This window comes from Accipiter gentilis, chromosome 23 (assembly GCF_929443795.1).
Source record: "Accipiter gentilis chromosome 23, bAccGen1.1, whole genome shotgun sequence".
NCBI classification, from domain to species: domain Eukaryota; kingdom Metazoa; phylum Chordata; class Aves; order Accipitriformes; family Accipitridae; genus Astur; species Astur gentilis.
In genome coordinates, this window is record NC_064902.1 from 2,876,755 (window position 1) to 2,896,699 (window position 19,945).

General features: G+C 35.7%; 1 protein-coding gene across 1 annotated transcript in view; it reads right to left on the reverse strand.

Annotated features, from left to right (window-relative positions):
- Positions 1-19,945, reverse strand: part of SYN2 (synapsin II) — a 196,055-nt gene that overhangs the window by 105,768 nt on the left and 70,342 nt on the right. The window contains exons 2-4 of the mRNA XM_049826782.1: positions 14,909-14,966; positions 12,392-12,483; positions 8,335-8,491 (exon numbers count right to left, since the gene is read on the reverse strand). Coding sequence (XP_049682739.1) covers positions 8,335-8,491; positions 12,392-12,483; positions 14,909-14,966 — 307 coding nt within the window. The remainder of the gene's footprint in view (positions 1-8,334; positions 8,492-12,391; positions 12,484-14,908; positions 14,967-19,945) is intronic.

The following is a 19,945-nucleotide window of genomic DNA, read 5'->3' on the forward strand; positions in this document are numbered from 1 at the left end:
ATTAGCCTCACAGCAGTAAATGCTGGTCAAAGCAAAATATAGATAAATATGTACACACTCAGTTTTTATATAAAATATTTCATTGTTCAAGCAAAGGTTGGCGAATATAGAGCTGTGAGAATTACTTGCTGTATGGAACAGAAAACAAATCATCACCACGCTGAGGTATATTCATTATTTAAGGGCGTCTGCTTTTTTCAAAGAATTTCAAGTGAGCTTACATATTTTAGGAAAGCAAAATCATTAAGCAAGACTGTAATATTCCCTTTCTATTTCAAGAATAGATTAAACTTAAAATAGCTCTATAAAGAGGTGCAAAGAGAAAAACACACTGCTAGGTTTAATGTATTTAGATTTCTTTGTTATGCATTTAAATGAATAATTATTTATGAACTTTGCTCCAATTTAATGTTCAAACTTGCTAGTAAATTGTCTGTTGACCAAAAAGCTTAAAATGTTTTCACCTTCCTTCTGACTCAGTTTTGTGAGCTTACTTTCAGCTCTCACACTACAAATCCATCAACATGTTTTGCTTTAACCAGCAGACTGAGCAAAGAGGCCAAAATATTCATTGGCTGACAGAGAATTAAAATGCAGTTTTTTATGCTTAAGAAAGTTCTGCTCAGATCAGTGCTGGAAGAGTATCACACGTGGACAGTTTGTTCTCTGGCTGCCCTATAGATATACAGACCTCTGCCTTCATCATGTCTGTAAATCCAATACCCTTCATATGAATAAAAGCTACAAAACTGGATTTAGAAAGACCTCTACCATTCACGTAAATATTTGCAAACAGGCAAATTGAATTTGTTATGGAGATTGCCACACATTATCACATGAAGCTGTTCAAACTTTACCACCTATGCGATTGTGTCTAGTACCTAAGAAAGCAACTCGGCACTGCTGGAGAAAGGGACAGTCAGCACCTGGCTCCCAGTCCTGAAGCGAAAGAAAGGAACTGGTCTTGCTACAGTAGCTTCCGAAAGTGGAAGGGTAAGAAAAGGCCACTGAACAACCTCTTTGGGTGGGCTCTGGCTGCCCAGTGTCCCATCTTTATCTATCCAGTAGAGCAATCTTGCCAGAATGGTTGAAGCAACAAGGAAGTTCAGTGCTGGCTCCAGGTTTCATCTAATGAAATATATAAAACTATAGCCACTGACTAAAATACAGGTCTTAACATTTCTAACATTTGTAATGTTAACAGACCTTAAATTTGAATGTCCCTAAACGACTTCCCTATCTGAGTTGAAGCCAGATTGCAGGTATGCATTCTTTAGCCTTGACCTTCAATAAGATCCCCTCTGGTATACAGAGAAGTGCAATAACCAGCAAAATTCTAGCCCATTGTTCAGCGTTATTGTACAAATCTTATTTTTGGTTAATGAGCACAGAATTTTCTTATAGTGCAATAAATATTCAGTAAGAAATTTATAATTTATTTCTCTAGAACAAACATGGAATAGCATTGAAAGGTCTTGTAGCTTTACAGTGAATAGGTTTTCAAAAGACTTTTCTTCTTGCATACATTCATTTTATTTGTTATTCATTCTCCAGAAGATACTTTGACACAATATTGAAACTTATCTGGGTGGTTGTGTCTGCCTATTAGCGTAGCTTCAATAATTTGTGTCAACAGGAAGCTGGAATGAACAGAGCTCATTTCTTTTATATGTTCCTCCCTGCAGAGTGCCTACATGTTTCCTGCCTGTGCCCCAATCTGTTGCTCAAGATTATTAAAGTACAGCTTGAAGGGGGTAAAGCACAAGAGTGCAACTTCTAACAGCAACACATGAAGGAGGAGAAAAGCAGGTGAGGGAGGATACTATAATACCATCAGAAAGCAACAAAGGGCAATTAAAACAGATCTTCCAAAAAAAGCAAGGTAATAATAGAGAACTGAAGTGTTCAATAAGAGTAGAAAGATGAAGACAGATCAGTAGAAAATCATCTGCAAAAGAAATGCAAAGCAAAATACAGCACGTGAAGGCATAGAATTGTGTAAGATTGGCAAAAGGAGCAAAATAGAAAAATGTCAACAAACTTGCAAAAAAGTATTTGGCCGTCCGCTCACAAACCGTAGCAAAAGAGACAAACAAGAACTGTGAGATTTACAATACTACCAAGTGTGACAAAAGGAAAAGCCATAACCAGCCTTCCCTCAGAATGATTGCAGATGCCTTCCCTCAGAGTGATTGCAGATGAGCAAGGAAATAAATTTTGGCATAACAAAGTGTTCTATGGCACTTCTCTCCCATTTAAAACCCTTAATAACAATAAATTCCTACAATGAAGCAGACAAAGTCCCAGTGATCTTTGGAAGATGTTTCAGTACAAGATGGGTTCACATCTGGAGCTCTATGTAAAAAATGCCAAGATCTTTCAGCTGTCTTTAAAAATAATATCTACGTCTCTATCTTCTGGGTCTTAATTCCACTCTGCCAGCTTTTGACCAGAAAACAGTTCCCACTTTTTTCCTTTATTTCCCACATTACTGGACCGATAGAGCAGTTTGTCACTATGCCGACAGAGTTGACTTCACATGAGGCCAAGCCTGCTCAGCACCCAGCTTTCCCATCCACGCAGCGACAGACGTCTCTTCACAAGCTGCTACAGCTATGCCGTAACTTGACACACTGCGGTGGGCTTTCTACATCCCCTCCCCGATTACATCGAGTCAGTAGTTCAAGCTAAATACAGACTCTTCCACCAGCATGGCAACAGCTAATTAAGGTCACAATGCTCACAAATGTTTTTTGGAGACCCATTATTACATTGTAGGTTGTGCCATCTCCTTCACCAGAGTAAAAGTGTAATTAAAGTCTCAGTAGATCCTTGAAGCCTTCTGTACCAACCACTGTTACGTAGCCTCCTGAGGCACACTAACAGGAGAACAGATTTGCGGCCAGCTACAGATGCTGCTGTTTTCCCTCTGCAGTAAAGAAACCAGAACTGCTGTCGTGGAACTGGACTGATTTTATGAGAATTTTCTTTCTCTTCAGTCATATACACTTCGTCTGTACAATTGCAGCAATTCTGTAATCTCTGCAGTGTTGAAATGCTTATCGCAATTGGAACCTAGAAGTAGCAATCCAGATACTATAATGCATGTAATTAGTGTGTCACAGTCCAGGTTTAACTGAAATAAAGTGTTCTATCTATAGCAGCCATAGATATTGAACCTTGCAGTCCCTGACAAGTAAGTCAGAGTCTGCAGGTTCCCTGTACTCCAATTAACTCTACCTCACTGCATAATTCCACTTGCAATCTGCTATACACAGTATGGGTGAAGAGCTAATAATCTGTGGTATTCCAAGACTGCACCCCTATCCCCAGTATTTGCAACCGAAGCTAAAATCAAGAGCAGGGTTCCATTGATGTAAATGGACTTTACTTGATGTAAAGTGCATTTGCATGCACTTAAGCATGCAAATTTCATGTAAATCTTAATAAGAAGTATGCAAAAGGTTACATGCGGGACAGAAGAAATTTTTTTAAAACTTCAATCCAATACACTGGCAAAATTAGCTATTTTTTAAAAAATATTATTTCCCCAGTCTGAATCATAAGCATGAGATTTTACCTATTTTACCAAGCACCATCATTATCATCACATTTTCAAGTTACTTCCAGCCTCTGCAATTACTTCGCTTACCTACATCATGTACTCTCAGAAAGATTACATACAATCTCATAAGCCTCAGCTAAGGAATGTCTCACTTATTTCTTGAATGGCATTTTGTAAAGGAAAAGAGAGATAATAAAACATCCAGATTGTTACTTTAAATAACATCAAATCATAACTTGGGGTAATTAATTATGCTCTTTTTTCTTTTTACTATTATAGAACTTTCATAAATATTTTACAACAGGTTCTCCGCACCATTAGACATGAGTAAAATTATAAGATGGATCATGAATCCAACAAGGAAAGTATAGATTTTTGCCTCACCTTAACTTTATGTAACTGTAAATTTAACTAGGTAAAATTTTTGTCTCATTTGAATGGGACAAGTCATGCACAAAACTATTACTTCGCAACATGACAATGCAATGAAACATTCCAGTGTCGTAAGAGAGGGCATGAACCTTAAAACAGTTCCTCCACAGCTCTGCATGCACTTGGTAATAAAGAACTTAGTCTTTATTTAGAAAACTCATGCTTTCCCCCTAGGTAAGTAGCTTTCTGTCATTCTTACTAGCATTTAAGTGAAATCCATCTCACAAGCCAGGATCATGAATTTTTCATGAGGTAGATAGTAAGTATTATCACAGAAGTGAAATAACAGGAGTACTGTAATAATCCCAAATCATTAACATATTTCAGTATGCAAACATTTCACCACACACATTCCTTTCAATATTTTCTTTGCCATGGTTGCTAGCATCCCAACTTTTCAAAGGGTTATACGCTTCTTTGAACTTTTGACATGCATTCGAAGGAACTATATATGTCCTGGAAAACACAAGCTTTAAGACTTCTTTTCAGAAATGTTTTTAGTATGTTCCTGGCTATCTTCCCACCACCCCCCCATCTTTCAATAATATACCTCAGATCAAATACACATTTGCTGACTGTCTATTGGCAAAGGCATAGAAATCCATGTTTGTCTGCAAACACAGTACAAAAAGAGTTCTGCTGAAAAATTAAGGGCAGGTGCTTCAGTCTCTAATGCAGGGTATCAGTCTGCCCTCAGGGTTGAAGAGAGATGTTGTGCATCTGGAGCTGTATGTTCTTAAAAAAAAAAAAAAAAAAAAAAAAAGCAAAGAACTAATACTTTGAAGAACAGTAATTAAAAAACAAAGATCTTGTAGGTTGGATTCTAACTCTCATACTTTTACAACTAGTCTAACTTTAGTGACTTCCTCTCCTAGCAATTCTATACTATTCCTGATTTTACACTGATGTAAGTAAGATCAATTGCCCATGACTAATTCAAATTTTTGCATCCCTTAAAGGTCCATTCCATCGGACACCATATTTCCTTGCCTGCTGTTGGAGAAATTGCAGTTCACTTCTGCCACTAAAGTTTTACCTGCAGGAAAGTCAATCTACTTCTCATGAATTAATAAAGGTTGTTACTTATGGCTTTATCTAGAGTTCTGCTTGCTAATTTTTCATAAGGCTTTTTGAACTTGCAATTTTTATAGAAACAATTTTCGTACAAATATCAGGTCATCCATGTTAACAAAGGAATTGTCCAGAAAGGCATCCTTTACATGCTATGAAGAAAGGGGGCTAATCGATGGTACGTCGAAGCACATGCTTGCTTACTTGCACTACTACAAAACTGACGTGGACACCCGTGACTGCTGAATATGCTTTCTGAAATTCCTTCTGACAGTAAGATGTACTTTATGACAAGATAGTTATGTGTATGAAGTGGAACCTACTTTTCTTTTTATATGAATGTTAAGATGACAAATAACATAAAATGTAATCGTAATTAGAGTGTATTCTAGTATTTAAGCCATGATGAAAAAGACAAATTTAAATAAGAAAATGGTCTTAACTGCAAACATACAGTTTCGGTTTCACCCAGTCATCAAGTTCTGTATATAAGAGATTAGACTGGCAGGCGGTTCAATACTTTTAGTCAGTGCTGTAAATGTTGAGCTGGTTTCTGATCAAGGAACTTGCAGAATAATTCTGCTAGTTTTTTCTAGTTACAGTTTAACTAAGTTTGTATCACTTCAACTTAAAGATGCATCATTTTAACAGTGGGGAACACTGCTTGATTCACTGGCCTGAAGTACATCTAGGAGCACGGCACAGGCATCAATGGGTTTTACGTTTAATGCTAGCACGCAGCAACAGACTGGGCAGCGCACCCCAAGGCATCCAAAACTAGACTACAGTTTGCGGCAGGTGTTTCACGTAGGCAGGGTAGCATGTATGAGTTAGGTGTAATCAAACAAGCTAGAAGATAGTATTAGCAAAACCAACAGTCCCAGATTTCTGTTGCGTTATTTGAACATTCATGAAATTGGCTGAATCAAAGCACTGATAGATTTTTACCCTCAGAGTATGTATTCTGGGCATGGGTTGAAACAGGTTTGCGTGACTTCCTCCAGTGTTTAGCTTTCCTAAATCTGATGGAAGTTTTCATGATGATCTGGGATGAATGTGGTTGCCTCTACATCTCCCACCACCACAAAGAACAGAAGTCAGGATATTCCAAAGTTAAATGCCCAAACAACCCCCTCATGTTTGTACAGAAACTATTTTTGTGCTCAAATTAAAAGTCCACACCCCTAAGTAGGATCCAGCTAAAGCAGAAGTGCCACCGCACAAATGCTGCCTACTCCACCTCACTGTCCATGGACTGGCAGTGCGGGGTATACGCTCAGGCCCTGCTCTATTGTGTACCTTAATTAAAACAACTTCAGGGAACTACAGAAGATAACTAGAACATCAAAGAAGCTAGTTTGAAGCAGGAGACCTGTCTGACAGTAAAATTTCTCTAGAATATTTATTTCTGAGAGGAAATACCTAAGAGATGTGAAATGGACTCTTGCTGAGGCTGTGCAAAATTTGAGTATTTCAAAAAAACCATTTTGGCAGATGCAGAACAGATGCAGAGGTGGCAAGGTAGAAAATCTCAAAGGGAAAAAAATATCATTCTTCTCTATAGTCAAATAAAATAAGATCAGGTGAAAAGTTTTTTAATTTCATTCTTATCTAGGCTGAGGCAAACTACACAAATTTCAGCCAAAATGAGAATTTTTGCAAAAAACAAAGATACCGATATGGCAATACAGAAGACAGGCATTTCATCATGAACTGTTACATCGCACCCTCAAACACCTCTACCATAATTCAAGACTATATTTAAATTATTATAACTCTAAATTCAAATAAGACCTTATAAGCATAATACGTTATTATTTGTTTGCGAGGTGTATTGTATGGAACAAAAGAAGATACGCAACATGACTTAATTCTTTTACACATATAACCTTATATTTTGCTTTTGCTAGTCTTCCAGTTGTTATAGTAAATATTCCTACAACTCCCAGTTACTCCCAGTTATAATTTTACGAGTGAAAAATTAGCACAGAAATTTTATGTGCCACAAGACCATTTGTAAGAAATACCTTTATCAGTTTGGTGGAAGAACAGCCACAACTCTAATGCCACCAGAACATTAGAAGGAGGAATTATTAATTTACTTTTTATTGCATCATTATTGCATATAAATACTACTGTTATTGTTTCACCACCCAGCTTTATTGCATACAATGAATCAAAGCATTAAGAAATGTCACACAGCATAGAAAACACAATGTATTAAAATAATGGATTCAGCAACGTACAATATGTATTCTAAGAAGCTATAAATGCTCTATCAATTGCTTATTCCCCACTGTAGTTTACTGCAACATAGAAGTGTAATAAAATTAGCTGCAAGAGGTATATGTTAAAATCTGCTGACAACTTTTTGGAGAGATTTTCATAGTAAGTGTGAAAAAATAGACGCCATAAAAAGTATTACAGTAAAATTTCCTTTGATGTGAAAAATACTGACAACTATTCTTTTCTCACCCAGACATCAGAGGAAAAAATTATGAAGCTTTGGCTATTTATAACAAGTGGTATTCTTTAAAGTTTCATTGGGTTTTGGACTACTGAATATATCTATTATAGGAACAGTGACTGCACCATTCATAATCATCTTTCACAGCACCACACTAACTTATTGCTACTAATGTTTAGCTCTCTATGAACCAAAAAGATCACCAAAAAATGATAAAAAACTGAACTGGATTCTACATTAAAACTGGCAATATCAGTGATTCTCCACTGTACCTCATTACTCTAGGTGTAACTGAAAAGACTAACTCCTACCCCATATGCATAGGATTATGAAAAGAGCTTTCAAATGAGGAAACTAATAGCTTCAGATTTCCTTGCTAAAGCATAGTCCCAAAAATTTCACAGGCATGAGGGGAACACTGGCTAAAAGTCTGTTTAACTTATGTTCAAAACCACAAATATGAAAAATATTCTCAGCTTGCTTTTCCCAGACAAATTGTGAATAAACACACTTTCCTCACTTGAGGAAGTATGTTAGCAGTGGACAGGCTTTCCATTAGTTCCCTCGCTTATTTCATTATTTGTACTACAAATATTTTTCTCTCTCTGCCTCCACGCTGCCTACACTGGCTCTTTGAAAAAATGATTTAAATATCTTAGTTTACTTTTTATTCCTTTCACTATTGCTTCACTGCTCTGCTAAGTGACTTTGCAGTTTGATACTCAATATTCATGAAAGGGAACTAAAGAAGCAAACGAATTGGTTTTGCACCAGAAGAACTTCTTGGTACATCACTTACCACCCACGGTTTGTCACAGAAGTTATAGATCGATTCCAGGGAGTTGACGCTAGGGATGCCTGCGTACTGCATTCCAATGATCAAGTTACGGAAATCTTCATTTTCTGCCATACTGAATGAGTGTTGTCGAACAAGGACAAAATCAGGCCTGAATGACCTAGCAAGAAAAAGATACATTGCTAATAGTCAATGATAAAATTGCTTTTCTTTCAACAGCAAAATCTTAAAAGGGAAAAACACCTAGGTGACAGATAAAGAAGTACTAAAAGAACACTCAAACCAAAGGTAAATGCTACAAGACAGAAAGAGTTATTATGACTTTATGAAAATCTGTACTGTGTCATTTCTTAACTGCTGTTCAGAAAACATCAGAATCCAGTCAGTAATGTGACTCCATTAAGAGAAGAGACAAATTATCATGGCTTTTCAGCTTGTTTTCCTACGGAAAGACAAACCATATATATAAACTCTGAGTATGTTCTTAGTTTATGTACACCAGTTCGTGAGCAATGACAATCAAAAGCAAAGCAGGCAAATGTCTCTGCCAGAAACTTAAGCTTCTTGGGAACAATTTTTTTCCCTGCAAAGATTGTCAGACTGTTTTAAAGTCAGTAAGAGATGAAGCAACCCCACTGCTCGCAAAAGGAATCATACCATAATTGGAGATGATCACAATACAAGTTTTGATCAAGACGCTTGTCAAAATGAATTTCTAACCTTACAGCTGCACTTTTTTTTCTCTTTCTCTCTTGTGCCTAATCAGGATTTCCCCTGTTGCAACCTCTGCGGCTTCTTATCCTATCACCATATACCTTTGAGACCAGCCTGACACCATCTTCACATTACTGAAACCCTGACACTTAGTTACTGAAGAAGGTTCTGGAAAACAGAAGACAGTACCAGGTCCTAAATTTGACTGCTGAAGATTCCCTTCTGTATTCAAATTTTATAGGTGGAAAAAACCACTGACTAGCGTGAAGCTATCAACCTCCTCAAAGAGGCATAACTGCAGGGTAAATTAAATTAGTGTAGTAAATTAGTGTAATTATTTACATGCCTTGAATAAACATAAGCTGTATACTGGAGTGAAAAATGCCAAAGATTACAAAATGATTCAGAAATCTCACTCCAGTAAACCAAAGTAAAACCAAAACAATTAAAATTCATGTCAAAATTGCTTTGCAGTTTTAAGATTCCAACCTGAATGCCGCAGTCAAAGTATATTAGCTGGATTCTTAAGCTGGCTTTCAAATGCATGATTTGGCAAAAGCAACATTATAAAGATTTGCTGTCAAGAGTCATTAAAATGGCACTGCATACCAGTGATCAAAACTTGTAAAGAAATTCTTGCCCTTAAACAAGTTTCCAAAAAAAATATTTGTAGCATAGTTCTGAGAATTTGTGATCTAGGTTTCATGGTGGTGTGCCAAGTGTTTGAAACAAGGAAATTCAATTTACTAGCATGGCATGAGTGTAATACTTAGAGGAGTAATGATGCCTTAATCAAAATTGCAGACCACTCGGTGAAAGAAAGAGACCCCCTCTATCATTTAAACATGCTATGCTCTATCATTTAAAATAGTGCTAAGGGGATTATACACCATCTCAAAGACAGCACTGTGTTTTTAATTAAAAGTAAAGAATAGAAAGTGTCCTTTAAAATACTGATTTAATGAAACAACTGGGGAACTGGGAGAAGGTATTTAATTATATATTTTGCTTTGCAAAAACTCCTCAAAGGGACATTTACATAATTGTTCCAGTTCTGTAATTACCGCTGGACAGAATGATTGTGTATACAAAAGAAGGTCATGAGAAAAATTTTAATCTTGCCTCAAGCATTTGTAAGATCCAAAATCTCAGCATTATGTAACAGGAGATATCATTTTTCATGGTTTGATTTTCATTCACAAAAATGAAACAAGCAGGTGCCTGTTACACAGTTTTTTCCTCCCAAACTAAGGCAGCAAAATGTTGTCATTGAAATTTGTATGATTTTACTAACTAATATTTTGCTCACAAATCTATGATACAAGGTCACTTTGGACCTCACATTAATAACACATAAGACTTCTCATCTCAGTATTCAGGTGTTTATGCCTTTTTAGTAATATGCTTATAGTCCATATTCAATATGAACTTTGATACTACTGGGACCAGCAGTTTCTCCCATCTCTCTTGATAGTTCAGACCGACAGAAACAAAGGAATATGCCACACATCCTATTGTCTGACCCATATTTAATGTTGGATTTCAAATGAAGTTTCTTATCAGTTGAACCTGTAAAATAATATCCATCAGTATCTCTGCATTCCTTAGTGACACAAGAAGCATATTCCAAGCTTCAGGCAATAAACTTCATAAACCAACTAGGCTTAAAGCAACATAAAGACTAGCCCTTCTCTGAAGATACAGAACATCAATAGGAAATGCTTTTGTTTTTCAAAAATATTCTGTATCTCCAGAGAAGTTATCACAGAAACAGAGAACTGCTCTCCCATCATGCCTGCATATGCTTCTCACACCAGAAAGCATGCACACATATGCAGATATCTCACACAGATTTGAGTGAAATTTATCAACTTCAGGTAGTTCTATTTGGTTAAATAAATTACGCATAAAACTAATAATATTATAAAATCCTTTGTCGTCTCATTATCAGAGTTATCAGATGACACAACAAGATTTCTCTGTTTCTAAACATAAGCAGCAGATTTACCAATTTTTCTCATAAACTGCAAATATCCATCTTTGTAGATGCTGTTTTCTGGAGGTTCCCAACTCACATTAAGTATTGACATGTTTTGATGCTAACTTGGCCTCAATATTTTTGGTCTGTTTGGAAAACTCTCTACAGAAAAGCCACTAAGGAGCAGTGATCAAGATTTTCTGGCTCCAAAACTCCTATCCTTAGGGGAAAAAAAAACCCCAAACCAACCCAACATCAACAAAAAAAAAAAACAACTAAAAAATTAAAATCTCTTACTCTTCTAAGGAAATAATCTTGTGGATTTGGCATAAGTGGTTAAGCTGCAGTATTTTTAGAACACACAAGAGATTAAACAGTTGTGAGTTTTAAAGCATAAAGCAAACATATTTTCAACATTTTTTTTCCTGATTTTCTTTACATGAATGAGTAGAAATTTTCAAATCTTTTATTTGGACAGATGTTGTGCAAAAACACAAAGATACAAGACATGGTGTATGCTGTCCAGCTTCCTGAACTCTTACTCTTGCCTAAAGATACACATAAGCAGTAAATTACCAGGTCACTGTGAGTGGCTTGATGTACCTTTCTGAATGCAATTGTTCAGCCAAACAACTGCTACACTTAACTCACACTTAACTGCACTAGTCAAAGTAGGAGTAATTCTCACAATTTACATACAATATAGGACTGCCTGAAATAATTTTGCTAATGCTCACTCCAGCTTTTACTTTGCCCAGACTTACCCCTGTTTTCTTCCCTTACATTTAGAAGGCTGTTGACATCCTTACTGAAATAAATGGTAAAATTACTCTCCCTTCAGTTGGAATAATCCTTTTTGGACAAAACAGCCTATTGGGAAATCTCAGGCTTTTAAACTGAAATCTTTCAAACAGACAGTGATATTCCAGTAACTATCCGGAGAGAAGTGCTATGACTTGGCCTGTTGCAGCAGAAAATATTCAACACTGGAAATAAACACTGCTCCTCTGGAAAAGTCTGGCATGCACAAAATCACCAAGACTGTCTTTATTTTTGAGGCAAAGACAAGACCTAAATCAATAACCCTAACTCACAATCATATATTCTTTATACAAGACTTCATTCCCATCTAAATCAAATCCATCTTTCATGTGATGAAAATGTTGAGAGATTTCCTTCCTGTCACAAACAGGACTTACTGCACCGATCAGATACTTTATTTCCTACTTATCATGACAATGACCAAGGTGCGCCGCATCAGTCAAAATCCCTATCAACACATATACCAAACAATCATTCAGTACTTTCTACATGCATACATTATGCCATTTATTGCTTTTCGCTGTTATTCTATTTAGTTTTTCTTACCTGACAACTTTAGTGCCATTTCGAAATACTTGGATATCTACTGCATAATTGCCATCAGCGTGGGCTATCAAGTTGATTTCTGAAAATTCTGCCTATGAAAAGAAGACTCACATTAGTCAGTCCGGTTTATTTTACCTTTATTTACCTAAATCTCTTCCTTTAAGTTTTAGTATCCAAACTGCTGACAATATACATTTGGAATATAATAAGCACTAAGAGGATATTAATCCAATAGTATTTGCCACATATGACACATCACATTTGAATAAATTCTAATACCAAGGAAGCAAAAAGTAAAAAACTTCATTAAAAAGGACTGGGGGGGGGGCAAGTAGGAAGTGTATTTCCTCATTCATGTCTGCACAGAAGTATAGAGATTAATTTTTTGCTTTGTATAGTGTTATCACAGAGATTAATACAGACTCAACAAAAATTACGTGAGGTTTTGAAGAAAACAGTACAAAAGTAATGTTAAAATAACCATGATAAATAAATTCTTTTCTTATAGCATTTAGTGTCTCTTCATATACTTTACTCCTTTCTATTTCCTTTATGTGCATTTACTCTTCTTTTTAAAAGATCTGGTGCCAATAAACAATTGACTGGCAAAATTCACAAATAAAGACCTTTTTCAAAGTATCTTCTCACACTGGAAATGTGGAATTTAAAAGGAATCACTTCCATACTCTGAATCTACAGTTATTTGAAAGGAAAGGACAGGATGTTTTTCATTTATCCACAGTCTTTCATCAGCTTAGACTCTCAAGGCACTTTACAATAACATTACACAGCAGAATAATTGAAATGCAGCCAGCTGTCTTCTAGTGGATAAATAAAAGCGTCTTTGCTATCCCGGACACTAACACAGAATAGAGAGTGTCAGAATTCTCATTAGTCTCCTCTTGAAAAATGGTATCACTGAAAGTCTTCCTAAGAAAAATCTGTGTAAGGCTTTCAGAATTTAGTGTTCAGTTAAGGCCAGTGTTGACTACTGTAACCACCGTTCCAACTCAATAGCTTAAGTATGTGCTTGATTTCAAGCATGGAGGTCTCTTCACTAAATCCCATACGTTTATATACTTTCTTGGATCAGTGTTACAATGTTCTAAACACAAGGGGCAGTTTTAAGATTATTGTAAAAACAGTGCAGATGGTGAGAGATTGAAATATTTGTATAAGTGCTAACAATGTTAAAGAATTATTTAAAATCTATTTAATCTGGGATTGACAACCGATCTCTCCAATTAATAAATCATATTAAACAATTACAGGGATTCACAATATAGATTTTGTAGTTTAAAAGCTTAGTACATGACCGAAAACATTGTATGTGGTAGATAGGTTGCTCTAAGTAGTATAAAAATAAAACAATGCTCTCTGGTATTAGCAAAAGAACACTAAAGTAGTTGTTAATAAACCTGTATACAATTGTCACAGTGTTGACGTGTTACTAAGTGATGAGTAGGGTTCAGAAACTTCCAGTCTCTTACTGATTAAAGGTGGTTCTGGTCCTACAAGAGACCACAGGAAGGAAATCGTAGGCTTACACCGAGCTTCTGTTAATATTAAAGAGACAGTGTGAGTGATGTCAGCTCCAGGGTCAGATCTAGGTGTGAATGGTATTTGGGGACAAAATAGCTTGTCTTCTTTTTCCTGCTTCTCCCTCAATACTCTCGAAGATCCCTGGCAAAGCTTTCCATGGTTCCAAGCCAAGAACATCAGCAGATATCCAGTGGTGTGAAGAATGGAGCAAAGCTAGATGTTGTACTATTACAGTGAATTTAAATAAGTTGAATCCACACAGCTAGTGGTAATTTTACCTCACTCTTTGAAATTCCAATGACAAAACAATTCGGTTTAAGTCTGAAGCTTCTTACCGTAGCATCTCTTCATAGAATTCAAGATTGAAAAGCAGTGAAAAGAATTATTTAATTCCCTAATTTTGGATCTCTAGCTCAAATAAAATAGCCACGATTCCAATGCACCCTGAATTATATCTCCATATTTATTCAGTGCTTTCTTTAAAACCCCCACATGCTAGCACTGCAACCTGAGTGTATGTATCTTCTTAAGTGAAGGAATTAGCGATGCAGAAATGCAACATGTAATTCATGAAGTGTCTGGGAAATTCAGTCTCTAAGCAACAACGTTTGAATACGACATGTTTTTAATGTTGTGCAAATTACAGTCAGAATCCTCTAAAAAGAGCCACATTAGAATGAAACATAACTAAATCATTGAGGGTTCTTCTTGCAAGGGTTTTTTTAAGTACAAAGGACTATGTATCTATCTATACATACATGCATATAGAATCATTTAGGTTGGAAAAGACCCTTAAGGTCATTGAGTCCAACCATTAACATAACACTACCAAATTCACCGCTAAACCACATGCCCTAAGCACCACATTTACACATCTTTTAAATGCCTTCAGAGAGGTACGTATTTATACATATATACGTATTTGTATAAATACACAAATATAAAATTAACATTCAGATTAAGTAATTCAGTTACCTGTTCAACCTTTATGTCATATTCTCCATGGACTTTTTTTCCACGAAAAGCCTTGGCCCTGCAGGAAAAAAGGGAGAGAGAAAATCAAGGATATATGTATCTGTAATCAGTAGCTACATAAAAGCTTCCTGTATGGCCTTCAGTGTCTTGAAAATAGGCAATACACTAATTGAATCCACCTACTACACATACACAATTCTCTTTCCTTCGACATCCTTGTATTCTTAACATCCCATCATGCAGTATTTTGTGATAAAAAGCATACATAATGTGATTTTCAACATTAAAGTGTATACTAAAGTATACTGAAAGACATATTTCACAATTAGATATTAATATAAAATGAGTACCACTAAAATGATGCAATCCTGCTCTCATTAAAGTCAACAATGCCAGTGGAAATTCATTTCAACGTGAACAACAGCCTAACAACCATTCATGTTAATATTTATCCACTTAGTTTACTTAGAAAAACTGGTTTATTGCAACACTATGCTTAGAAACTTTATATTGTTTTTAAAGAAAGTACCAGAGGTACTGTTGTCACCAAATTTGCAAGTGCACGATTTACTAATTAGTTTTGCTTTTTCTAGACTATAACTTGAGACAATGTCATTAATCTGAAGGAGAGTTTATGACTAATTATTATACACCAGGATTGGTGTGATAAAACAGAACTGAATTCAACGATCCAGTCTCCCAGGCCTAACGAGCAGGCGTTTTTTCTAGGAGTCCATCAGTTGTATGCCTTAGGCAGCATGTATCTGCTTTGGAGTAAATGGGAATTTAAAAAAAAAAAAAAAAAAATCAATCTCTTAGTAAAAGGGAATTACTCTAACACTCTGAAGCTGAAAAAGGGATATGGTATTGGTCTTTCTCTGCACCTCCTTTGCTCAAGACAAAGCTTAGAGCACCTTTCCCACTTCTGTTATACGCAAGCAAAAATCTGTTGCACAATCGAAAAAGAGAACACCAGAGACAATCTTCTCAAGTGTTAAAAGAAACCAAACAAAATCTTTGTCCATTTTCAGCACCTGACAAAATGCTATTATATTAAGCTAAATCTACCTCATCAGTGAAAGTAATGTATATACTACATATTAAAACAATTCATTATTGCTTTTGGAAAATCCTTTTCCCAAAGAGGTCCAGAAGAGTTTCACCATTGGTTTCAGTAGTGGAGGAACCAAACTTCATAATAATCAACTGAAACACTGCCTTAAGCTACATATTTCTTTAGGATATCTTAGGTATTACGGATAATGGATGGTAGCAAGCAAAGAAAGTGTTTATACTGAAATGGTACACTAAAATATTGCCCAACAATTAATTCTGTACAAATACACAACTAGTAAGAAGGCAATAATGAAGAAAGCATCTGCATTACTGGTTTCTACTGTTTAGTTGTAATAAACATGTATGAAATATGACATTTGAAATCTATTATTTTATTATAGGAGATGGATATTCAGGATAATGTTATCAAATATTTTTGTCAATAACAAAAGTAGAAGTTAAATATACTGTATCACAAGTCTAACAAAGAAACACTATTAATCACTTATTTTTCTTTCCAAATTTGTTCTGAAATTCCACATGAATATGAAAACTTTGAAGATGTCTGGACACAGATTAAGTTTTATAATGCTGTTTATGTTGAAGCATCAGCTGGACCATGTTAATCTAATAGCTGCAGGAAAACCAAGGACATCTGTATTACCCTGGGAGAAGTTCACAAAAGCCAGACCAGAGAGGAAGGTCTCATGTTCAAAGATAACACCACATCTTCCTCAGGAGAAAAGCAACCAATTTGTAACAACAGACAGCTTAAATGTCTCTTTGAAAAACTAAGATTTACCACTTTGAAAAATATTTAAAACTCCAATTCTGATCCCTATGAATTTAACAGTAATGTTATTGTTGAACTTTAGTGGGAACAGGATGAGCCCCCAGATTTTATTTCTGATGCAGCAACAGGTGATGTAAATGCATTATTGGACATCGCATAACACAAATTTAATTTAAATAGAATTATGTTGGCTACACAACACAATACAATAAATGTTCTATAGTAAAGCTGCCTCTTGAACACTGAAAAGTAAGCTTAGAGTAATAGTCAGCTTCTTCAAAGCTGAATGGTAACTTGAACATATACAGAGATTAAACCTCCCACAACGCTTACCCTAACAGATATCAGCAACTGATTACATCTCTATCTTTATGAGAGGAAATGGAACCAGGAAACCACAAAGACCAAAAGAGAGGCTTTTCAATGCTTTAGCACTAAGTCTATAGCACATATTGGAATGTACTCAAAATGTTAGTTAATGTGAGATGCTATTCCTTTAAATTCAGTCTGTCTCCTTAAACATCAATTAGATGAGGCAACCTCTAAACAACTGAACCTGGCATGGTTCACATTTCAACAAATGACTTCAGCTTTGAAAATAAACAGTAATAGTAAGTACTAAAGTGAAGCAATCTGAGGCTTGAAAACAAATGCGACATTTAGAGAGACTTAATTTCAAAGTAGCTTTAACCAACAACTTTTATAAAAATGTGTCATTTTCAATAATGTTCTCCAAATATCGAGCCACAAACTGCACGAATTTATCTTGATATCTCTAAAAAATAACTTGCAACAAAAAGTCATGACTCGGTCATTTCAGAACAAACTCTAAGAAACTCTTAGCATGAGTTTGCTGTGAAATAGAACCTAGTTTTCATGTTATTTACTGTACTTAGGAAATACAGTCACGCCCTGCTTGAATTATTTCCTATTTGCAATATGAGAAAAGTGCAAGCCTATCATAAAGACATTCATTACGTGCTTTAATTAGTTTTGGGTTTTTTTTACTGAGGGGAGATGGGGAACAAAATTCTTTGGTGCTATTGATTTACAGAATTCCACTGAACTGTAGTTTGAAATTCCTGTTACGCCTTACTACTCTCAGTACTGAGCATAGAATACCTGTATATTAACTCTCGGAGCACCTCTGTAGAAGGGAAGTAATGCTTTCAAGGACAGGGTCTCTAGGCAAGGCATTTGAGAAGAGGGTGAGGTTAGCTGTCAGCATGAGTGAAGTTAACAAAACCAATATGCCCCAATTCAAGTAACATTTGGCTGCCCACTGCTGATGATTTCTTGCATTGTGTGTAGGGAAGAGAAGGAAAGCAAGCAGTACCATTTTCATCTGAAACTCACTGTGTAAACAGTTGCTTTTCAAAGCCTAAACGTAGAGAAAATGGACAGCTACTAATACAAATGTCACCTATTGGAGTTACTAGCGTGACCTCTTATAGTCAGAATCTTGTCAAAATATGTGAAACGTTTATGCGTTTCTTGCTTCCACAATTCATTTTCCGGATAAAAACCTTGCATATTTAAAATTAAACAACTATAGATACACAGTTGCCATAGATGCAGCCTAATACAAACTCATACTACTTACAGAACTTTGGCAAGGACAATGAATGAAGTGGTAATCACTAAGAGGGTTTCAAATATATAAAAAGGACCTGCAATGTTTCCATCTTAAACTACATAGCACCTACACACATTTCCACAGTATCTTACTATACCATGAAACTGATGTGGTTTCATTTCATATAAATGAACAAAGTATTAAAACTGGTGCTACTTTTGATTGGCAGCAAAAGCAACAGGAAAATCATTTGCTATCCTACAACAAGTTTACACTACTTCAATCTGCATTCTTTAACACTGTGATGATGAGCTTATCAGCAACCGTCTTTATTAAAGTCAAAAGCACACATCCAGCAAACATGTGGGGTCCAGTCCTGCAAACCACTGCTCACGTGTGTAAGTCTATTTTCACAGCCCTGCATAGCCTTGAACACTGCAATTTGCACCAAGCATTTCTAGTCCAATTGCTGTACAAATAACATAAAGTGCACAGGATTCAGTTCCGTTTGAACACTGATTTCTGGGCATATCTGTACAGTGAACTGCGAACTAATTACTGATCCTATCAATAAGAAGATTGTATGCTCAAAAATAATTATAGTTCCAGTTTACTACAACAGGGCAAAAGTTTGTTCATCGTTTAGATCAGTAGCACCCTCTAGAGTACACAAACCGCAGATTGTCAACGTTTATAAACCGCTTGCATAATTCACTTCAAGAAAGGTAATGTACAGATATATACACACACACACACACACACACAGCAGTCTCAAATAACCGGTTCACTGGAATTGCCATAGGCATGTAAATATTTTGGCAAACTACTACTGACACAGAACCAGCCAGACTTCCACGAACTTAAAGTCTGGTATGCTAGCCTCAGTGACAGAATAGAAAATGAAAGGAAATGAAAAGAGAACGCAAACCCAGTCTTCAAGTTCAAATCTTGTTAGAAATAACTAATTACTTAAAAAAAAAAAAAAAAAAAAAAAAAAAGGTAGATATAGTCTCCGAGTTTTTGTACCAGAAAAACTATGGTTTGCATGCACTGCTCTAATTACATGTTGAATCAGGAATAGTCAATCTACCTCCAGCAGTCAGTATTTTCTATTAATTTAATGGAAATATGACTCTGTCTAAGATGTCATCAACATCCCATTTGCACTGCTAGGTGATCCAGTAACAGAGTGCTAAGAAATATGGAACACTGGCATAATACATTTGGTAACTTTGTCAACTGTCCCATGAAAAAGCATTGAACAATCTAACGAAATTGTATGTATCAAGAATTAACATTTCAGAGGTATAATCTAGACACATTTTAAGTACATGGTTTTTCAGAAAGCAGTTTTGTAAATATATTTGTTTTCAATATGAAATCAAAAGAATCTGCCAAAGAAATAACGGCTTAAAATCATGATCATGTACGTATCATGAAGCTGCCCTTTAAAGGTGTAAGATTATTACTTCTTCCAGATGCTGAGGACTCTCATGCAGAGTTTTGTAAATATATGAAAACCATAAGAAACTGTTATCGAAAGTAAGCATTTGATAAGATTTACACTGTATTTGCATTTTATGTGACCTAATACATCATCTAATGAAACCAG